Here is an 18422-nt window from a genome sequence, read left to right on the forward strand (position 1 = left end):
ACCAAACATTAATCTTAAACAAATAAACCAAATTACCTTATTTTTCCTTAAACCAGGAGCTAAAATGCATGAACAGGGAATTTGTGAAGCAGCCGAATATCTGTGCTTTTTTTATTGTGTTTTACCCAGCATTGCATGCTTGGCATGCTTTGTTTTTCATTACTACACACGATATAAATCTGGTAGGGTCTGCAATTTTGATATCATAATTAAAGTCCCCAAATAACTTAATTCATTCAACAAATCAAACCATATACAAATGCAACAAAATAACAAAAAAAAATAAATAAATTATAAACACACAAGTTTATTTACACTCCCACCAAATCTTAAAGTACATATAAAACATGAATGATTTCCACTTATAAACGTTCTAGAACTCATAGAAATTCACAAACTCAATCTATGCAAAGCACCAATTCTTACATCCATAAAAGAGAGTAACATTGGGATACTACTTGGACTCTAGCAACAGAACAAATTTTTAGATAGGCCTTTCGATTACTGAAGGTTTGTTGAGACGTTTGCCTTTTATGTCAAGTTTTGAATCGCCTAGATAAATTTTTAATTTTCTAACTAATCCATCAGTACCAACGGTATTCTCTTTTACTCTGCCCAATCTTCATTGATTTCCTGGCAAATCATCATCTTTCACAATAACAGTATCACCAATCTGAATATTTCTCTTAGAAACGTGCCATTTTTCTCTGACAGCTAGATTCGCAAGATATTCTTTGCGCCAGCAACTCCATAACTGTTCCAATAAATGTTGCACTTGCCTCTACCTTTTACAAGCATATGCATCTTCCTTAAAATTCCCTGGAGGGGTAAAGCAATCGTTGACTTTAATGTAAGTAGGTGATTAGGAGTGATTGGTCTCAAACTGTCAGGGTCCGTCAAACAGTCAACCGTGAGAAGTCTACTATTCACTGTCGCCATAGTTTCATAAAGAAGAGTTTGCAAAGAAGAATTGTTCAATCGCACTGAATAAAGTGAGAGTACAGAATTTAAAACTGACTTTACAGTTCTGATCTATAGTACAGTTCACTCCTATAGTCCACCAGCATGGCTAGCATGTGATGCAATTATCACAGTAACATTGTTTTTCTGACAAGAATACTCTCAGTCTCTCTGTCTCAATTTCTTCAAGTGCTCTTTAAAATTCATTTTTTTGCACCCACAAAGTTTGCTCCTTGATCAGATCGAATTTGCTCTACAGCACCCCTGATGGCAATAAACAGCGTAATGCATTAATAAAAGAGTCTGGTGATATGTCCATGAGAAATTCAATATGCACAGAAAGGGAATACAAACAAGTTAAAAGTCGGCCATACCGCTTGCACACACTTCTTCCCTGTTTAACAAACAGTGGTCCAAAACAATCCAAAGCAGTATGCTTGAATAAAGGAATGGAAGATCTTCTAAGTTTTTACATGTAACACATCCTTTGATATAAGAAGCAACAGCTCTACCAATTTCTGGAATCCAATATCCACAAGATATACTTTCATTAATAGTAAATCCTTTTTCTGGGCGTTTGATCTTTTCATGACAACTTGCGATGATTATTTTTGTAAAAGAGTGTTTTTTTTGGAATAATAACAGGATATCTTAAAGACTCTAAACAGTCTGAGTGACGAAGTCGACCTACGTTTTCATCAATGAACGAACCAGGGGGATACATTTGTGATTAAGATGAAACATCTATTCCCTTCTCCAGCTTCTTCAACTCATTCTTATAAGCATGACCTTGCAAGAATTTAATAAGCATTTACCTTTTGTCGTTCAGATGTAGTGCTCAAGTTATTTGATTTATCTTTACTAGCTCTCCTCATAATTTAGACAAAATTTAAATCAAATTCACTTTGTCAGTGCCTTCCGTTTTCAAGACTTGTGTGATCTTCACCTCTGGATCTTCCATGGAGAGCTCTACCTTTGTCTCAACTGGATTCGGTAAGTTTTTCTTCCATAAGAACTTCGAGCCAAAAAAACAGATTGACGACAGCAATCAGTGATTTTCTCCAGAAGGGACATACCTCTATTGTTGTGGGGTTGTAGTAAGCTGTATCCTCTGTACATAATTTGCCACGAAAGTATGAAACTTACAAGCTTCATTCCTTATGAATCACAACACTGCTTTTGAATCGGTCGAAAATAATTCCTCCACATCAAAATAATGTAGCTCATTTTTAAGCACATTGCTTAATTCAATTCAATTCAGTTCAGCTTTATTTGTATAGCGCTTTTACAATGTAGATTGTGTCAAAGCAGCTTCACATAAATGGTTATAGTAACTGGATCAGGGTAGTTCCCCTTCGGTTGGGGAACTTCAGTGCCATAAGTGGATGAAATCCACGATGGGAGGATTTGGATCAGAAGCCGCTTGTCTGGAGAGTATTGAACGGGCCAATGAACGAAATCAATTGGCAGCGTAAGCTTGCGCAGGTGTGCTGCATATGCAATTATCTCAGCATATAAGCACACCTGAAACCAGCAGACGCCATCCTTTTCGCTTCAGATCCTTTCTGAGTGAGTCGATGAGGGTTCCTCTTGCTGATCGGCACTTCAGAGCGAACGAGTGTGTCTCCCGGTCCAGAGTGGGTCTTCGCGGTGGCAGACGGTCGAGCTGGGTTTCTCCCTTGCCTGCGGTTCTTTGGGTCCGGTCCTCCAGAGCGGTGCGTATTGTTGCAACTTTCCTAAAAGAGCAACACAGTCGTGCAGCACGTCCTTTTCAGGATGGCGCTCCGACTGTGCGTTTCTGGATGCGGGGGTTTCCTGGCTCCGGATGATGGACACGATCACTGCATTGCATGTTTGGGGGTCCAGCATGTTAATGCGGTGCTCGCGGGCGGTTCATGTCGTCATTGCGATGCCATGATCGTTGCACAGCTAAGATCGCGGCTAACTTTCGCAAGAGAGCGAGCCACCCCAGTTGCCTCCTGTTCTAAAAAAGCAGCGGGCGCTCGGGCAGATCTGAGGGTTTCAGCGGGAGATAATCCGCCGCCCACGGGCTCGCGGACCTCTTGCTCCTCACGGCGCTCCATCCAAGCTTCAGGTAGTGGGAGGGATCCGTCTAACCAGATGGTAGCTCTCACACTCGCTGACAGCGGAGATCAGATGTCCTCCGCGGCATCGGAGGGTGGGCTTTCACTGTCCGACGAAGATCCGGACCCGCTCGCCCCCTCCGGGCAGGTGAGCGCTGTCAAATCGGATCCTGAAGCGGACATGTTAGCCGTGCTTTCCCGGGCTGCTTCGGCCGTGGGGTTGGAGATGGTTTATCCATTAACAACGGTACTTTTCAGTGCCACCAAAACATCAGTAAAAGAGCACTTTTTCCCTTCTTCCCGGATGTGACTGCACGAGTTCTGCCAGTCCGGGACGCGCTGCCTTCCGGCTCAAAGACTCTACGTGCTTCGCCAGTGGCTCACGAGCGCTAGGGGGACGGTCTCCCTTCCCTCAGCCCTCCAGCCCCCTCTCCGGAGTCAGGGTGCGGAGCCAGAGCGAATCGCTCTCCTCCAGCTCTTCCGCGGGACCCTCGTGCTTCCCGGATCAGCACACCCACTCCGCGCTGCCCCACTGCTGGTACGTCAGCGATTGTAGCGATGACTCCATTAGCGAGGGCTCTGCCTGCCTGGTTAGCGCGGGCCAGCCCCTCGCGGTGGCTCATACGCACAATCAGACTCGGTTACGCGATTCAGTTCGCGAAACGGCCCCCCAAGTTTACGGGCGTGTATTTCTCCAGGGTCAACCCCCTGTCCGCCCCTGTCTTGCGAGAGGAGATTGCTGCCCTCCTGGCGAAGGGTGCAATCGAGCCGGTTCCTCCAGCCGAGATGGAGAGTGGGTTTTACAGCCCATACTTCATCGTACCCAAAAAGAGCGGTGGGTCACGGCCAATCCTAGATCTGCGCGTTTTGAACCGCTGTCTGCACAGGCTGCCGTTCAGAATGCTCACGCAGAGGCGCATTCTCCAATGCGTTCGTCCTCAGGATTGGTTTGCAGCCATAGACCTGAAGGACGCGTATTTCCATGTCTCCATTCTTCCACGCCACCGCCAATTTCTGCGGTTTGCGTTCAAGGGTCGAGCGTGGCAGTACAAGGTCCTCCCCTTCGGGCTCTCTCTGTCTCCGCGGGTCTTCACCAAACTCGCGGAGGGTGCCCTAGCGCCCCTTCGGCTCGCGGGCATTCGCATACTCAATTATCTCGACGACTGGCTGATTTTAGCCCACTCGCGGGAGCAATTGATTATGCACAGGGACAAGGTGCTTCGGCATCTCCGCCTACTGGGGCTTCAGGTCAACCGACAAAAGAGCAAACTCGCCCCCGTGCAGAGGATTTCTTTTCTCGGGATGGAGCTGGACTCGATCACCATGGTAGCGCACCTCTCCGAGGAACGTGCTCGCCTGTTGCTGAACTGTCTGAGGGAGCTCGACAGCAAACTAGTGGTCCCACTGAAGTTCTTTCAGAGGCTCCTGGGGCATATGGCATCCGCAGCCGCCGTCACGCCGCTCGGGTTGCTCCATATGAGACCACTTCAGCACTGGCTTCACGATCGGGTCCCCAGACGCGCATGGCACGCGGGCACTGCGGTTACTTACACTCTCGGTTACTGCGCTGTGTCGCCGCGCCCTCAGCCCTTGGAACGACCCCTCGTTCCTACAGGCCGGTGTGCCTCTAGGACAGGCGTCCAGCCATGTTGTTGTTTCAACAGACGCTTCCAACACGGGTTGGGGGGCCGTGTGTCGCGGGCATGCGGCTGCGGGCCTGTGGAAGGGTACCCAGCTGCATTGGCATATCAATCGCCTAGAGCTGTTGGCAGTGTTCCTCGCTCTCCACCGATTTTTACCGGTGCTGGAGCAGCAACACGTGCTGGTCAACACGGACAGTATGGCGGCGTATATCAACCGCATGGGGGGTATGCGCTCTCGCCGCATGTCTCAGCTCGCCCGCCGTCTGCTCCTCTGGAGTCACCCGCGGCTGAAATCGCTGCGCGCCATTCACGTTCCAGGCACGCTCAATCGTGCAGCCGATGTGCTCTCACGACAGCTGTTACGCCCTGGAGAATGGAGACTCCACCCCGAGTCTGTTTAGCTGATATGGGCGCGATTCGGGGAGGCCCAGATCGATCTGTTTGCTTCCCCCGAGAACGCTCACTGCCAGTTGTTTTTTTCCCTGACCGAGGGCTCTCTCGGCACGGATGCACTGGCCCACAGCTGACCTCGGGGCATGCGCAAGTATGCGTTTCCCCCAGTGAGCCTGCTCGCGCAGTTTCTGTGCAAGGTCAGGGAGGACGAGGAACAGGTTCTGCTAGTTGCGCCCCTTTGGCCCAACCGGACCTGGATATCAGAGCTCTCACTCCTCGCGACGGCCCTCCCCTGGCGGATCCCTTTGAGAGAGGACCTACTCTCTCAGGGACAGGGCACCATCTGGCACCCTCGCCCCGATCTTTGGAACCTCCACGTGTGGTCCCTAGACGCGAGGAAGACTTAGGTAACCTACCGACTGCGGTGGTTAATACCATCACTCAGGCTAGAGCCCCCTCCACAAGGCACGCCTACGCCCTGAAGTGGAGTCTATTCACTGAATGGTGCGTCTCTCGCAGAGAAGACCCCCAAAATTGCCAGATTAGTGTTGTGCTCTCTTTCCTTCAAGAGAAGTTGGACAGCAGGCTGTCGCCCTCCACTCTCAAGGTTTACGTGGCCGCCATCTCCGCTTATCATAGCGCGGTAGCTGGCGGCACCGTGGGAAAGCATAACCTGGTCATCCAGTTCCTTAGGGGTGCTAGGCGAATTAATCCATCTCGCCCCCCTCTCATGCCCTCTTGGGATCTCGCCCTCGTTCTCACGAGTCTGCGATCCGATCCCTTTGAGCCACTCGAATCAGTATCTCTAAGATTTCTGTCCCTGAAGACAGCTCTGCTGGTTGCGTTGGCCTCCATCAAGAGGGTCGGGGACCTGGAGGCATTTTCGGTCAGTGACTCGTGCCTGGAATTCGGGCCGGATTACTCTCACGTCATCCTGAGACCCCGCCCCGGTTATGTGCCCAAGGTTTCTACCACCCCCTTTAGAGATCAGGTAGTGAACCTGCAAGCGCTGCCCCCGGAGGAGGCAGACCCAGCCCTTTCTTTACTTTGTCCAGTTCGCGCTCTGCGCATTTATGTGGACCGTACTCAGAATTTTAGATCATCTGAGCAGTTCTTTGTCTGTTATGGCGGTCGGCAGCAGGGAAGTGCCGTATCGAAACAAAGATTATCCCACTGGATTGTGGATGCCATTTCACTCGCTTATTCGAGTCGAGGTCAGCCGTGTCCCCCGGGAGTACGTGCACACTCCATTCGGAGCGTTGCATCCTCTTGGGCGCGTGCACGCGGCGCCTCTCTAACAGACATCTGTAGAGCTGCGGGCTGGGCGACACCCAACACATTTGCAAGGTTTTACAATCTGCGAGTGGAGCCGGTTTCCTCAAGGGTATTAGGTAACCCTTTGGTGATTGAGGAGACAACTCGGTAGGGTGTTGAAACACGCTTGCTGCGCCATTCTCCCTAACACGGAGGTACGTGCGCCTTTTTATCTGTCAGTAAAGTTCCCCGTCAGGTGAGCCCTGCAGATTCCTCCGTGGCCCCCAGCACTGACTCAGCGGAGGAGTCACTTGCTGGCCCACTACGTTGTAGGTCTGCCCGCTGGTCAGCCCGCGTTTTGGGTATAGGTGCCTGCTATGCGTGATCCCCACTAGGCGATCCCATATGCTCATTCCGCCACGGTTAAGTCCCCCCCCCTGGGCGGACCCGTGTCTTCCCTCTCCGCTAACCACGCTTTTGCTATGAGTACTCCCCCTTTTTAGGGCTAGTCCATATGTAAATTCTGCCATCTATCCCCCCCTTGGGTAACGGATGGCCTCCGCAGCGTCCTCCCTATCGGGATTGCACGCTTCCCAACGTACTGTCGTATTTCCTAGAATTATCTAGATGCTCACGACTTCCCAAAAAATATATCTAAATCCGTAAAACTTCTGTTGAAGTAGGATAAATTAGGGCCAGGGACACGTTGGAGGACCGCGCCCCCATGATGTGGGTGCGTCACGCTTGCTTGACTATCTCCTCATCAGGGGTGTTGGTAAGGTGCAGTCATTATGGCGCTTTCCATACTTCTCCCATCGTGGATTTCATCCACTTATGGCACTGAAGTTCCCCAACCGAAGGGGAACGTTCGAGGTTACAGAAGTAACCCTTCGTTCCCAGAGGAGGGGAACGGAAGTGCCATACTCCATCGCCATAATGACTGTCCCTTAGCTGTTTGAAAGTCTCTTCAGCTGAAAAGGATGGCGTCTGCTGGCTTCAGGTGTGCTTATATGCTGAGATAATTGCAGATGCCGCACACCTGCGCAAGCTTACGCTGCCAATTGATTTCGTTCATTGGCCCGTTCAATACTCTCCAGACAAGCGGCTTCTGATCCGAATCCTCCCATCGTGGATTTCATCCACTTATGGCACTTCCGTTCCCCTCCTCGGGGAATGAAGGGTTACTTCTGTAACCTCGAACGTTCAGTTTTTAGTGTTTAATTTCAGTTCAGTTTAGCACAGTTCAGTGTGGTTTGAAGTCATTATTGAGAGTCCAAACACTGAAGAGCAAATTCATTGATGAGTAGCTTTTCAGATCCTGAACCTGTTGTGGAAAGTTGCGCTGGATCTTGACAAACATCTTCTAAGTTTCAAGAAAGAGGCTGAGGTCTTCATAGTTCTCAAGTTGAAGCAGTTTATTGTTACATCGGTATATCGATCTCTCCTCCCAATGTTCAAAAACTCACAGTTTATATACAGTTTTTTCCCATAGTCATCATGACATGTCACGCAATTTCCCGACTCCAATAGTATCCTAGCTTTTTAATTAATGGCTGTATGTTTTTCTGTTTTTACATTTCTTAAGGTCATATAGCATGTGCTTACAATCATGTGTTTGCACATGATCATGTTGTTTCCATACTTTCTAAATGATTCTCCTTATGTATGCTATTTTGTTGAGGGTTGTTTTTGTCTTGGTCAATACATACATTTGTCTAAATGTATTGCATACGCTCTGTCTGAATGTTCTACTTCGCCGCATGACCTGCAATGCCTCAAGGCCCTCAATTATAAGGCTCTGTATGTTTGTGTGTTTTCGTCAATTATAAGGCCCTGCATGTCTGTGTGTTTTCCTCTGCATCACTTGAATGTATTTATATATGTTTTAACAGTGTATTTCTATATTTTAATAGTGGCAGATTATATAGTGATTACATAATAAAAGTTCCTCTTCATGCATCAGAAATTCTCCTATAAACCATGCAAGCCAGTGGCGACAGTGGAGAGGGGGAAACAAAACTTCACCAATAGGAGAGTGAAGAAAACAGAAATATTTCTTACTTCAACAGAAATAACTGCAGCTGTCAATTCTAGTCTGGGGATTGTTATGTCCTTAAAAGGTGATACTCTTGACCTTCCTATAACCAAAGCACAGTGCACATTCTCTGCATTGCAAAGTCTTAAAGAAGAGCACTGGCCATAACCGGAAGTGCTAGCATCTAAGAAATTATGCAACTTTGCTTTGACAATTTTTCTACAATTGTAGGGTAAATATGTTCTTGGTATATTTATTTATTGCAAGTTGGTAAAATCTTGTTTCCATTGCTCCCACTGTAGCTGAAATTCCTTCAATAAGGAATCATCCCATGCTTGCATATCTCCTGCAAATTTCTCTTTCCATTAAACAGAATAGGTGCTCTAAATCCAAATGGATCATATACTGAAGCAACAGTGGATAATATTCTGCGACGAGTAGCAGATTGTTGTTGCAATTTGACATTGAACTTGAATCTAAATTATTTTGCCATTTTGTTCCAAGGGCTCTTTCCATTGGCAACTCAGATGTAGGAGGGGTATTGTTCAAGACAGTGTCATCATTCGACATGAATTTTTGCAATTGCAAAGCACCCATTGCGCAAAGATTTCTTGCTTCATCAGCAACCTTAATTGCCATCTCTGCATCTTTCACACTAGTTACTCCATTGTCCACATAAAAGTTCTACAATACAAATTCTGATCCTAGATGATATAAATGACTTCTCATTTGCGATATGCTTTAAGCCTAAATTTGTGCACCCTGAAGAAGAGGCAGCTCCAAAGATATGGACCTTCATTTGATATATCTGTCATATTATTTTAGCTAACACTGTTATCTCAACAAACTGCTAATTAACTTAATCATTATTAATAAGGTAGTAGTTAGGTTTAGGTATTGGGTAGGTGTACTGATGTTGAATAAGATCATACTTTATGAGTACTAAAAATATCTTAATATTAGACAGTTAATACACTACTAGATAATAGTGCAAATTCTTATTTAAAATAAACATTATCAAATAATTATTTTGATTGTAGTTGGAATATTTTTGTTTCGCTTTTGTAAATATAATTTTGTTTGCTTGGGCTACACTGATATTTTCTCCTTCACATTCTTTTTTGATATCATCTTTAGGGAGAGAAAGTTTTCTACTTCACTGCTTGATACTATTTCATTTCACTCTAGTTTTAAAGAATTCACTTTACAATGTATCTGGTTACTGTGAAGGTAACCCGAAAGGTATGTTCACCAAGCTGAAAGAAGTCTATCAATTACTTTGCTCAAGATTTTTATTATTATTTTATTTTTTTGCTGTTGTTGTCATTGTGAATATTCACTTTACCATTTTCTTTTTTTCATTTATATATATAAGCCACATATTTTCTATGCAGTTATTGGAGAACAATTTAAACATAACATGTAAATGCACTATAATGCTCCTTTAAAATAACTAGCAGACCGTTGGTGTGATAAACCTATACTATAAAGTGTATGATCAAATATATGAATGGAAAATAGATTTTTATTTAACTGAGAAAAAAACATCACAAACTGCAAAACAATTTAGGTCCCTTTAAAAAATTTAATGAATGGTATTTTATTTCAATATTATTTTATTTCTATTTTTTTATTTTTTAAATAAATTGTGCTATAAAGGACGTGCAAACACTGCTAAATATTTAGCTATAAACTCTTGACTGGGTCTCCTCGATACAATTTCCCATAAGTAATTGAACTCCTTTCTACAAATTGAACTTAAAATTCATGTATTTTAAGAATTTAGTTTTTTAAATTTTAGCAGTTTTAGTTTGATTCTGCAAGATTTCATTCATGCCTCATCACAAATTCTGAGCTACTGAATGCAAGTATAAAGTAAGAACTGATTGGAGACAGTTGTTTTAATGTAAATTGATACCACACACCGACAGTATAAACGTGTCTTTGGTGATGATGAAGGCGTGTCTCGACTCTGTGTGTGAAGACTCTGTAGGTGAAGACAATAGTGTCAAACAGTCATGTGTATATCTTATCCTGTCGCAAAAAGCAGCTAAAAGATGTACATGCCTCTGTTGGATGTGGCAGCCGCTGAAAAAATTGGTTACGTCACATTCGCCCAAGTAACCGAGTGACACGCGCAACTCTCGAGCCCAGCCTGGGTTGCCAGGTTTGTGCAAAGCACTTGATTTGCAGTTTAAATCAAATCCTGGCTTCAATCCTCAGTGCTAAATTCACCTCACGCTCCGTCATAACATCACAACTCACAACACAACTTTTCACCTCAACAAGAAGTCTCATCGCAATTTAATCTCACGACATCTCGTCATACGAGATCTTGTCACATCCCTAGTAGGGATGCTCATTTCGGATAATTTTGCCAACCGACAACCGCAGCTCGTAACCGGTTATTAACGGTTAACTGGCAGATTAATATTAAATTAATATTTAATTAAAAAATAATAATAATTCACGTTTCTATTTTGTGACACATTAAATTTAGTTTTTTTCAGGTTTATTTTAACAAGCGAGCAACCGTATACAGAACAACGGAGCATATTCACGCATCTGCGGGGTTCCAACTGCATAGAAAAAAGAATAAACTAAAAAATAAAAAGAATAGAATAAATAGGCCTGCTTTTTTCACTTAAAAGACAAATTTAGATTACGAAACGAAAACGCAGACAGAACCTTTTAAGAACCGGAATATGCTGCTTGTCTAGCGTTTTTTTTTTCTTCCGTCATATACAAATAGCAGGCTATCTCAAATCGATCACTTGATTTGAGATCGCCCATGGAAAATAGACCTAGGCATTTGATTTAAGGATACTCTTTCGGGTAATTTTCCCAATGATAACTGCTATTTTCCCCAATATTAACTGATTAATAAATTGTCATTTAATGAAAAAGGATTGAAAGAAAAAAGAATTGACGAGTGTTTGACACATTAAATATTGCATTTTTAAAAACATTTATTTAACGTGTGCTAACAGCAAATTACAGAACATATCAACAACAGAAAGAACCTGGGTACAAATTTTTCATGCACCAGCAGCGTTTCCAACAGCATAGAAAACAGAATATAGGGCTAAATAAATTAAACAGAATAAACTAAATGGCCTGCAGTCCTGCACATAATATTTTTCAATTGATTAAATTAAAAGAGTAGGTTAGGCTACTAAACGAAACCATACTGGATTATTTTAAAGAACCTAGCCTAGCTATGTTGTTCTTTCCAATCATCGAAAAAAAAATATTTCCCTCTGTAAAATAAAAAACAGGCCAACCTCAAACAACAAAGTGTCTAATTTTTATTTAAAAAAAGTAACATATCTACATGCTGTGGGGATAATCGGGAGCGCAACCTGTTGACAGTTAATCCTGCGGCAGAAAAGACCCTCTCAGATGGCACAGATGTCCCGGGAATACAGAGATACCGCCTCGCTAGAATGGCCAGCGCCGGGAAGCGCCTTTCATTTGCTTTCCACCAGTCAAGAGGATTCATATCCAAAGAGGGCGGATTGTCTCTCAAATAAATGGCCACCTCTGCTTCTGGAAGATCATTGTCTTCTTGTGGAGTGGCATAATCTTCTCCAAGGAGCAACATCATGGCATTGCTCTGGCTGAATTGTGTGCTGTGGGCAACAGCGGACGCCGCTTTCTCATCGCCTCCCGTGGCCGTTTTTAAAGCAGTGCACATGTTTATAAGTTTCGCCTTCTCGGCTTCTTTTTCAGCTTGCGCAAGGTAACGGAGGTGTTTATGGCGTGGATACAGCAGAGAGGCAATCAGCGCTGGTTTGGCAATGAACTCCTCTGTGTCAACCTTTAACCAAACAATATCCTTATAAACAATGCATAAAAATAATAATAATAATAATGATATTAATAATAAATATAATAATATCTACCCCCATGCGGTCGCTTAAGGACTGCAGAACTTTCGCCTTGAACTCATCCTCCTCGGCCCTCATCAGATGCGTGTTGAGGAGGCTGAAGGTGATGGGGTAAATGTTGGAAATTGACACGTTTTTTTCTGCCGACATTACTGTGGTTGCACATTTTAAAGTTTCCAACACTGGTGCAATCTCAGCCATTATATGCCAGTATTCGTCTCGCATCTCGAGGGTTCTGGCATCTTGCATTTTTGTTATCGTTCTGTCAGACAGAACCGCTGTAATAGCCCACCTTTGTTCAAGAAGCCTCCCGAACATGTCACACCATCGTGTCTGAGTTCCATCGTGTCTTACATGACTGGATGAGCTGGTGTTTTGAAAGTTGCATTTGCTCGTGTTTTGCTTCCAATGCTTTGGATGCGGGTGTGCTGTGGTTGAAATGTCTGTTTGCCATACTCTGTGTTATTAGAAGAGCTGATTTAACTTGCCAGCTCTCATCGATGTAGTGACAAGTTACTGTTATATAACTTTCAGTAGTGAGGGCTGTCCAGCAGTCAGTCGTGAGGGCCACAAACTTTGCGCGACTGAGTTGTGTTTTGAGCGATATTTTTCTCTCCTCAAAACAGGTCTCGATTCTACGGGTAATAGTAGCTCGCGAAGGAATATCGTAATTCGGTTCAATAAATCTCAGCAGCTCCTGAAAACCTTCACCACATACGACACTGATAAGCAAAATGTCTTTAACTACCATTAAACATATTCTCTGAGTTATCTCTTCAGATCGCCGTGCATCGCATCTTCTCCCTGATAACATGGAGGGCAGCATTTGTTGTCGTTCATCACAGAATGCATGTGGATGTTTGGTTCGCAGGTGATATTGCATTGTACTTGTACTACTGCTGTATTTTAATACCGCGTTGGATATTTTGCAAGTTACTTCGTCTGCCTTTCTGTCAAAATGGTCCCAAACGGTACTTCTTTTTGCTCTCTTCATTTTGCTTCTGTCAAAACACACGACCTCTGTAATCACGTGCAATGCACGTGTTAAGGACCGTGAGTTCTTAACAAATATGTGTCGCATATTTATTTATTATTTTAAAATGTATAAGGATATAACAATACTACTAATAATATTAATGTTATTATTAAATGACAATATAATAATGAAAATATTAATAATCATAATAATAATAATTTTAAACCGTTTAACTGATAACATTAATCGGTCAAAAGTGCACCCTTTCGGTTAACGGTTAAACGGTCAATGTGAGCATCCCTAATTCCTAGTAAACAACATTCAACTAATCTGCATGAAGGCAGCAAATGTATTGCACAAGAAACCTCTATTTGCTCCTTTAATTACAATTTGAGCGGGAAAATGGTGAAATATTTTTCAAGGTTATTACTTGTTTCACCATTGCGTAGTCAATCTTCCATGTGATTGACAAGATCAGTGAAATCCAGAATGGGTCATTTTGCTGCTTAACCGCAAACAATAGCTTTTGAGGAACGTTTGAATTCTGAAATTGACAATACATTTTCATTCCAAGGCTTTATCTGTGAAGATCAAAGGAAACGATTCCTCATAATCATAAGAAATTCATTTATTGTGAGTTCGCTCACACTATCGTGAAAGGCATAAAATTTTAATTCAAATATTCCAGAATAAACACAAGATGCACCTTTGAACTTTCTCTATAGCCAATAAATCAAAGAAAGACCATCACCCTTTGACTTTCAACGATACGCTTCTATTCAAATTTCACCCTCCAACCTGGGGAACATGGTAAACTCAGGAGCCTAATTTGTTTCTTTTCTCTATTTTAGTAAAACTGTGTAATCATTCATTACAACTCCTTTACAGCGAGCCGCATAATGGAGTCGTTTTTGGCAAAGGATTGCAGAGTCTCTCGGTTTCCTAGGTATCACGTCAGCCTGCTTTTTGATCCAGCCTACGCCTATTGAGCACTACAGAGAGAGTAATTACTGCCTCCATTGAGTGTCTCATTTCATCCGCTATAATCTTTTTCTCCATTAATGTATTATTAGTTGGATTTGGTACAAACAGATTAAGCAGGGGGCGAGAAAGGCAGAAGTCATTTGTTAATTGCACAGGCACCTTTTATTTGGCTTCTTTTCCCCACTCAAAGTAAGTAAAGCGTAAAGAATTCCACCGCTGAGTTTGTACTGTAGATTAGGGCATGGGGTTAGAAGAGAAGAAATGAGAGAGAGAGAGAGAGAAAGAGAGAGTTGGGCTGAATGGCAGAATATTCCTCCAGCCTACCATGTCTTAGTTTCATTGACATTCAGATTTTTATCAAATAATGAATTAAACCTTGATTTTCTGTCTACTCAGCTACGAGAAACCCAGCACTCCGTGGCATCTTTATTTTATTTTATTTTTTCATATAATATTTCAAGGTCTGCTGACCCAAACTCTAAAGGTGTTCAGATGTATGCGAGAGTACATGCATGTAGTTTTTCTTATTTATTCATTTTTCTTTATTTCTGAAATTGGCTATAGAACACATTTGACAACTGTGTGTATTCCTTTAGTAATTCAAATCTGAGCCCTCCTAAAACCACATGTGTTTGGATATGGTCTCGGTGGATACCTGGCTATCAAAGAAAGCGGGAAATAGCAAATTAAATTCCGTCAGCTAATGTGTCGTCAGGTAATGAAATAACAATCTGACACCCACTCGTATTGAAATGCAAAAGAGGTGTCCCACTATTACACCGGCAATTTATCATAAAAGGCGGCGAGTTTCTACTTAATATACATGAGGTCTGCAAGTTATTATGGGACTCCGCAGTCTAACAAACTTCTCAAAGTGTGCGTACAAAGGGGTCAGGCATATTATTTTCACTCATATCATACTGTCTGTGGATGGCAAAATAGATTTCCAGGGAACCCATGACATTGAACATGCTCTAGAGTCTATTCTTCCTTCATACAATGCTTTCTCTCCTTCTCTGTCTTTTTGTGGACGTTTGCAATGAGAAGCAGGAGAGATAGATGTGTGTGTGAGAGAGAGTGTGTGTTAACTGGCCGTATCAGTGGGAAGGTAGAAAAGGCTATTTCCAGTGCTCTAATTCATCTCTGCCAACAAAGTCTCCAGGCTTTGCTTCTCTCAGCCCTCCACCTTTCTCAAATGTGGCTTAGTACTTGTTGTACCCTGTTCACCTTGTTTTTTCTGCTCCTTCGGGTATTGGGTCATTTCCCTGTGCCACTCTACATTTCTCTCTCCTTTTTTTTTTTTTTTTGTGTGTACCGCTCTCTGAAGCAGAGGAGAAATGCCCTCAACCATTAATGTCAATTGGATAAGTAGTACTATTAGAGATGTGAGGAGGGAAAAGTTTCATCATCTGGACAAAACAACCTTAATAAAAACTTTTTACTTTTGGAGTGGCACAAGGGAAGAATATGTAGGGTCCCATGTTCTATGACACATTCATGTGGCCCTGTAACAATATATAGGATACATTTTGAATGCAAAAAATATTGAAAAAACAAAAACAAAAGCATCTACAACATTTGAAATATTTCATGATTTAATATATGGGTGTCTGTGGCAACAAAGCTAAAATGTAAAAGGTTAGAACTTATTTTATGACTACAGTTATAATACACATACATAATATGTGTTCCCCTTCGGGGGGAACTTCAGCACTATAAGTGGATTTGATTGTAAAATCCACGCATTGGGAGGTTCGGTTCAGAAGCTACTCGTCTGAAAGAGTATTGAACGGGCCAATTAAGAATGAATTGGCAGCGCAAGCCTGCGCAGGTGAGCGGCATAAGCAATCAACTGAGTATATAAGCTCACCTGGCGCAGCAGACGCTATCCTTTTCGCTTCAGAGACTTCTGATCGAGTCGATGAGGGTTCCTCCTGCTGTGACCAGCGATTCTGAGCGAACGAGAGCATTCTCCCGGTCCAGAGTGTGTACACGCAGTGGCAGACGGTCGAGCTGGGTTTCTCCCTTGCCTGGCGTTCTTTGGGTCCGGTCCTCCAGAGCGGTGCGTATAAAGTTGCAAACTTCACAGAAAGAGCAACACAGTCGTGCAGCACGTCCTTATCAGGACGGCGCTCCGACTGTGCGTTTCTGGATGCGGTGGTTTCCTGTCCTCGGATGATGGGCGCGGGCACTGTGTTACATGTCTGGGGGTCCAGCATGTTAATGCGCTGCTCGCGGGCAGTTCATGTCGTCATTGCGATGCCATGACTGTTGCGCAAGATCGCGGTTAGCCTTTGCAAAAAGGCGAACCACCCCAGTTGTCCCCTGCTCTGCAGCGGGCACTCGGGCAGATCTGAGGGTTTCAGCGAGAGATAATCCGTCGCCCACGGGCCCGCGGACCTCCCGCTCCTCTAAGCGCTCCATCCAAGCTTCGGGCGGGGGAAGCGATCCGTCTAACAGATGGTAGCCCTTACGCCCGATGACACCGGAGACCAGATGTCCACCGCGGCATCGGAGGGTGGGCTTTCATTGTCCGATGATGATCCAGACCCGCTCGCCCCCTTCGGGCTGGTGAGCGCTGTCACTACGGATCCTGAAACGGACATGTTAGCCGTGCTTTCCCGGGCTGCTTCGGCCGTGGGTTGGAGATGGTTTATCCCCCAGCTCCGTGGCCGGACCGACTAGAGGGGCGTTCCCTTCTTCCCGGAGGTGCACAGTAGGCTCACGCGGTCTTGTAAAGCACTTTTTTCTGCTCGTGCTGCGTGTTCCTCCACCCTAACCACTCTTGACGGTGAAACAGCCAGGGGGTATGTGGCGATTCCTCAGGTTGAGTGCGCGATGGCGGTAAATCCGCGCGGCGCCTCTTCTTGGCGGGGTCCGCCTCGTCTCCCATCCAAAGCCTGTAAGTTATCTACCTCCCTCGGAGCTAGAGCTTACATGGCTGCGGGCCAGGCTGCTTCCGCCTTGCATGCGATAGCCACCTACCAGCGCTACCAAGCGCAGGCGCTGGCCGAGCTGCACGAGGGTGGGTCCAACCCAGGCTTACGAGCTTCGCACCGCCGCCGACTTAGCTCTTCGGACTACTGAGTCCGCTGCGTGTGCGTTGGGGAGGACGATGTCCACATTAGTGGTCCAGGAGCGCCACCCCTGGCTGATATGCGCAAAGTCGACAAAGTCCGCTTTCTTGACTTCCCCATATCCCCAGCCAGGTTCGGCGACACTGTCTGTGAATTCACCCAGGAATTCAAGGCGGTGAGAGAGCAGTTGGTGGGTGATGTCTTATCGGCGGTCCGTAGCCCGCTCCGCCCGCCGTGCCATTCATACCTGCTCCTCGCCGAAGGCGCCCGCCTACGAGAGCTGCTCCGCCCCCGCTCACGCCTAAGGCGAAGCGAGCGCGTCGGGCACCTCGGAAGCAGGCAGCCCCCCTGCCCAGAACGCCGCTAAGTCCGGCAACGGACCGCGAAGCGCCCCTGGGACAGGCCATCTGGAGAAGAGGGAACTTGCTCTTTCCCCGCTGGAGGGCGGGGCCCCATTTCCAACGGCACTTTTTACTGCCATGAAAACATTATGAAAGGGCACTTTTCACTTCCCCAGATGTGACAGCCCGAAATCTGCCAGTCTGGGACGCTATGCTTTCTAGCTTGCAGATTCGGTGCGTTTCGCCAGTGGCTCACGAGCGCTGGGAGGACGGTCTCCTTTCTCCCACCCCTCGAGCCTCCCCTCCGGAGCTCGGGTTTGGAGTGAGAGCAAATATCTCACCTCCAGCTTTTCCGTGGGACCCGCGAGCTTCCCGGATCAGCACACCCACTCCGCGCTGCCCCACTGCTGGTATGTCAGCGATTGTAGCGATGAGTCCATTAGCGAGAGCTCTGCCTGCCTGGTTAGCGCGGGCCAGCTCTTCGCGGTGGCTCATACGCACAATCAGACTCGGCTATGCGATTCAGTTCGCGAAACGGCCCCCCAAGTCACGGGTGTGTATTCACCAGGGTCAGCCCCCTGTCCGCCCCTGTCTTGCGAGAGGAGATTGCTGTCCTCCTGGCGAAGGATGCAATCGAGCCGCTCCCTCCAGCCGAGATGGTGAGCGGGTTTTACAGCCCACGCTTCATCGTGCCCAAAAAGAGCGGTGGGTCACGGCCAATCCTAGATCTGCGCGTTTTGAACCGCTGCCTGCACAAGCTGCCGTTCAGAATGCTCACGCAGAAG

General features: G+C 45.4%; 1 protein-coding gene across 1 annotated transcript in view; it reads left to right on the plus strand.

Annotated features, from left to right (window-relative positions):
• The first annotated feature begins 5049 nt into the window (after positions 1–5049).
• LOC141386270 (uncharacterized) overlaps positions 5050–18422 on the plus strand; it is a 354962-nt gene continuing 341589 nt past the window's right edge. The window contains exon 1 of the mRNA XM_073954096.1: positions 5050–7334. Coding sequence (XP_073810197.1) covers positions 5061–6506 — 1446 coding nt within the window. The 5' untranslated portion in view covers positions 5050–5060 and the 3' untranslated portion in view covers positions 6507–7334. The remainder of the gene's footprint in view (positions 7335–18422) is intronic.

Source organism: Danio rerio, chromosome 6, assembly GCF_049306965.1.
Source record: "Danio rerio strain Tuebingen ecotype United States chromosome 6, GRCz12tu, whole genome shotgun sequence".
Lineage (NCBI taxonomy): Eukaryota > Metazoa > Chordata > Actinopteri > Cypriniformes > Danionidae > Danio > Danio rerio.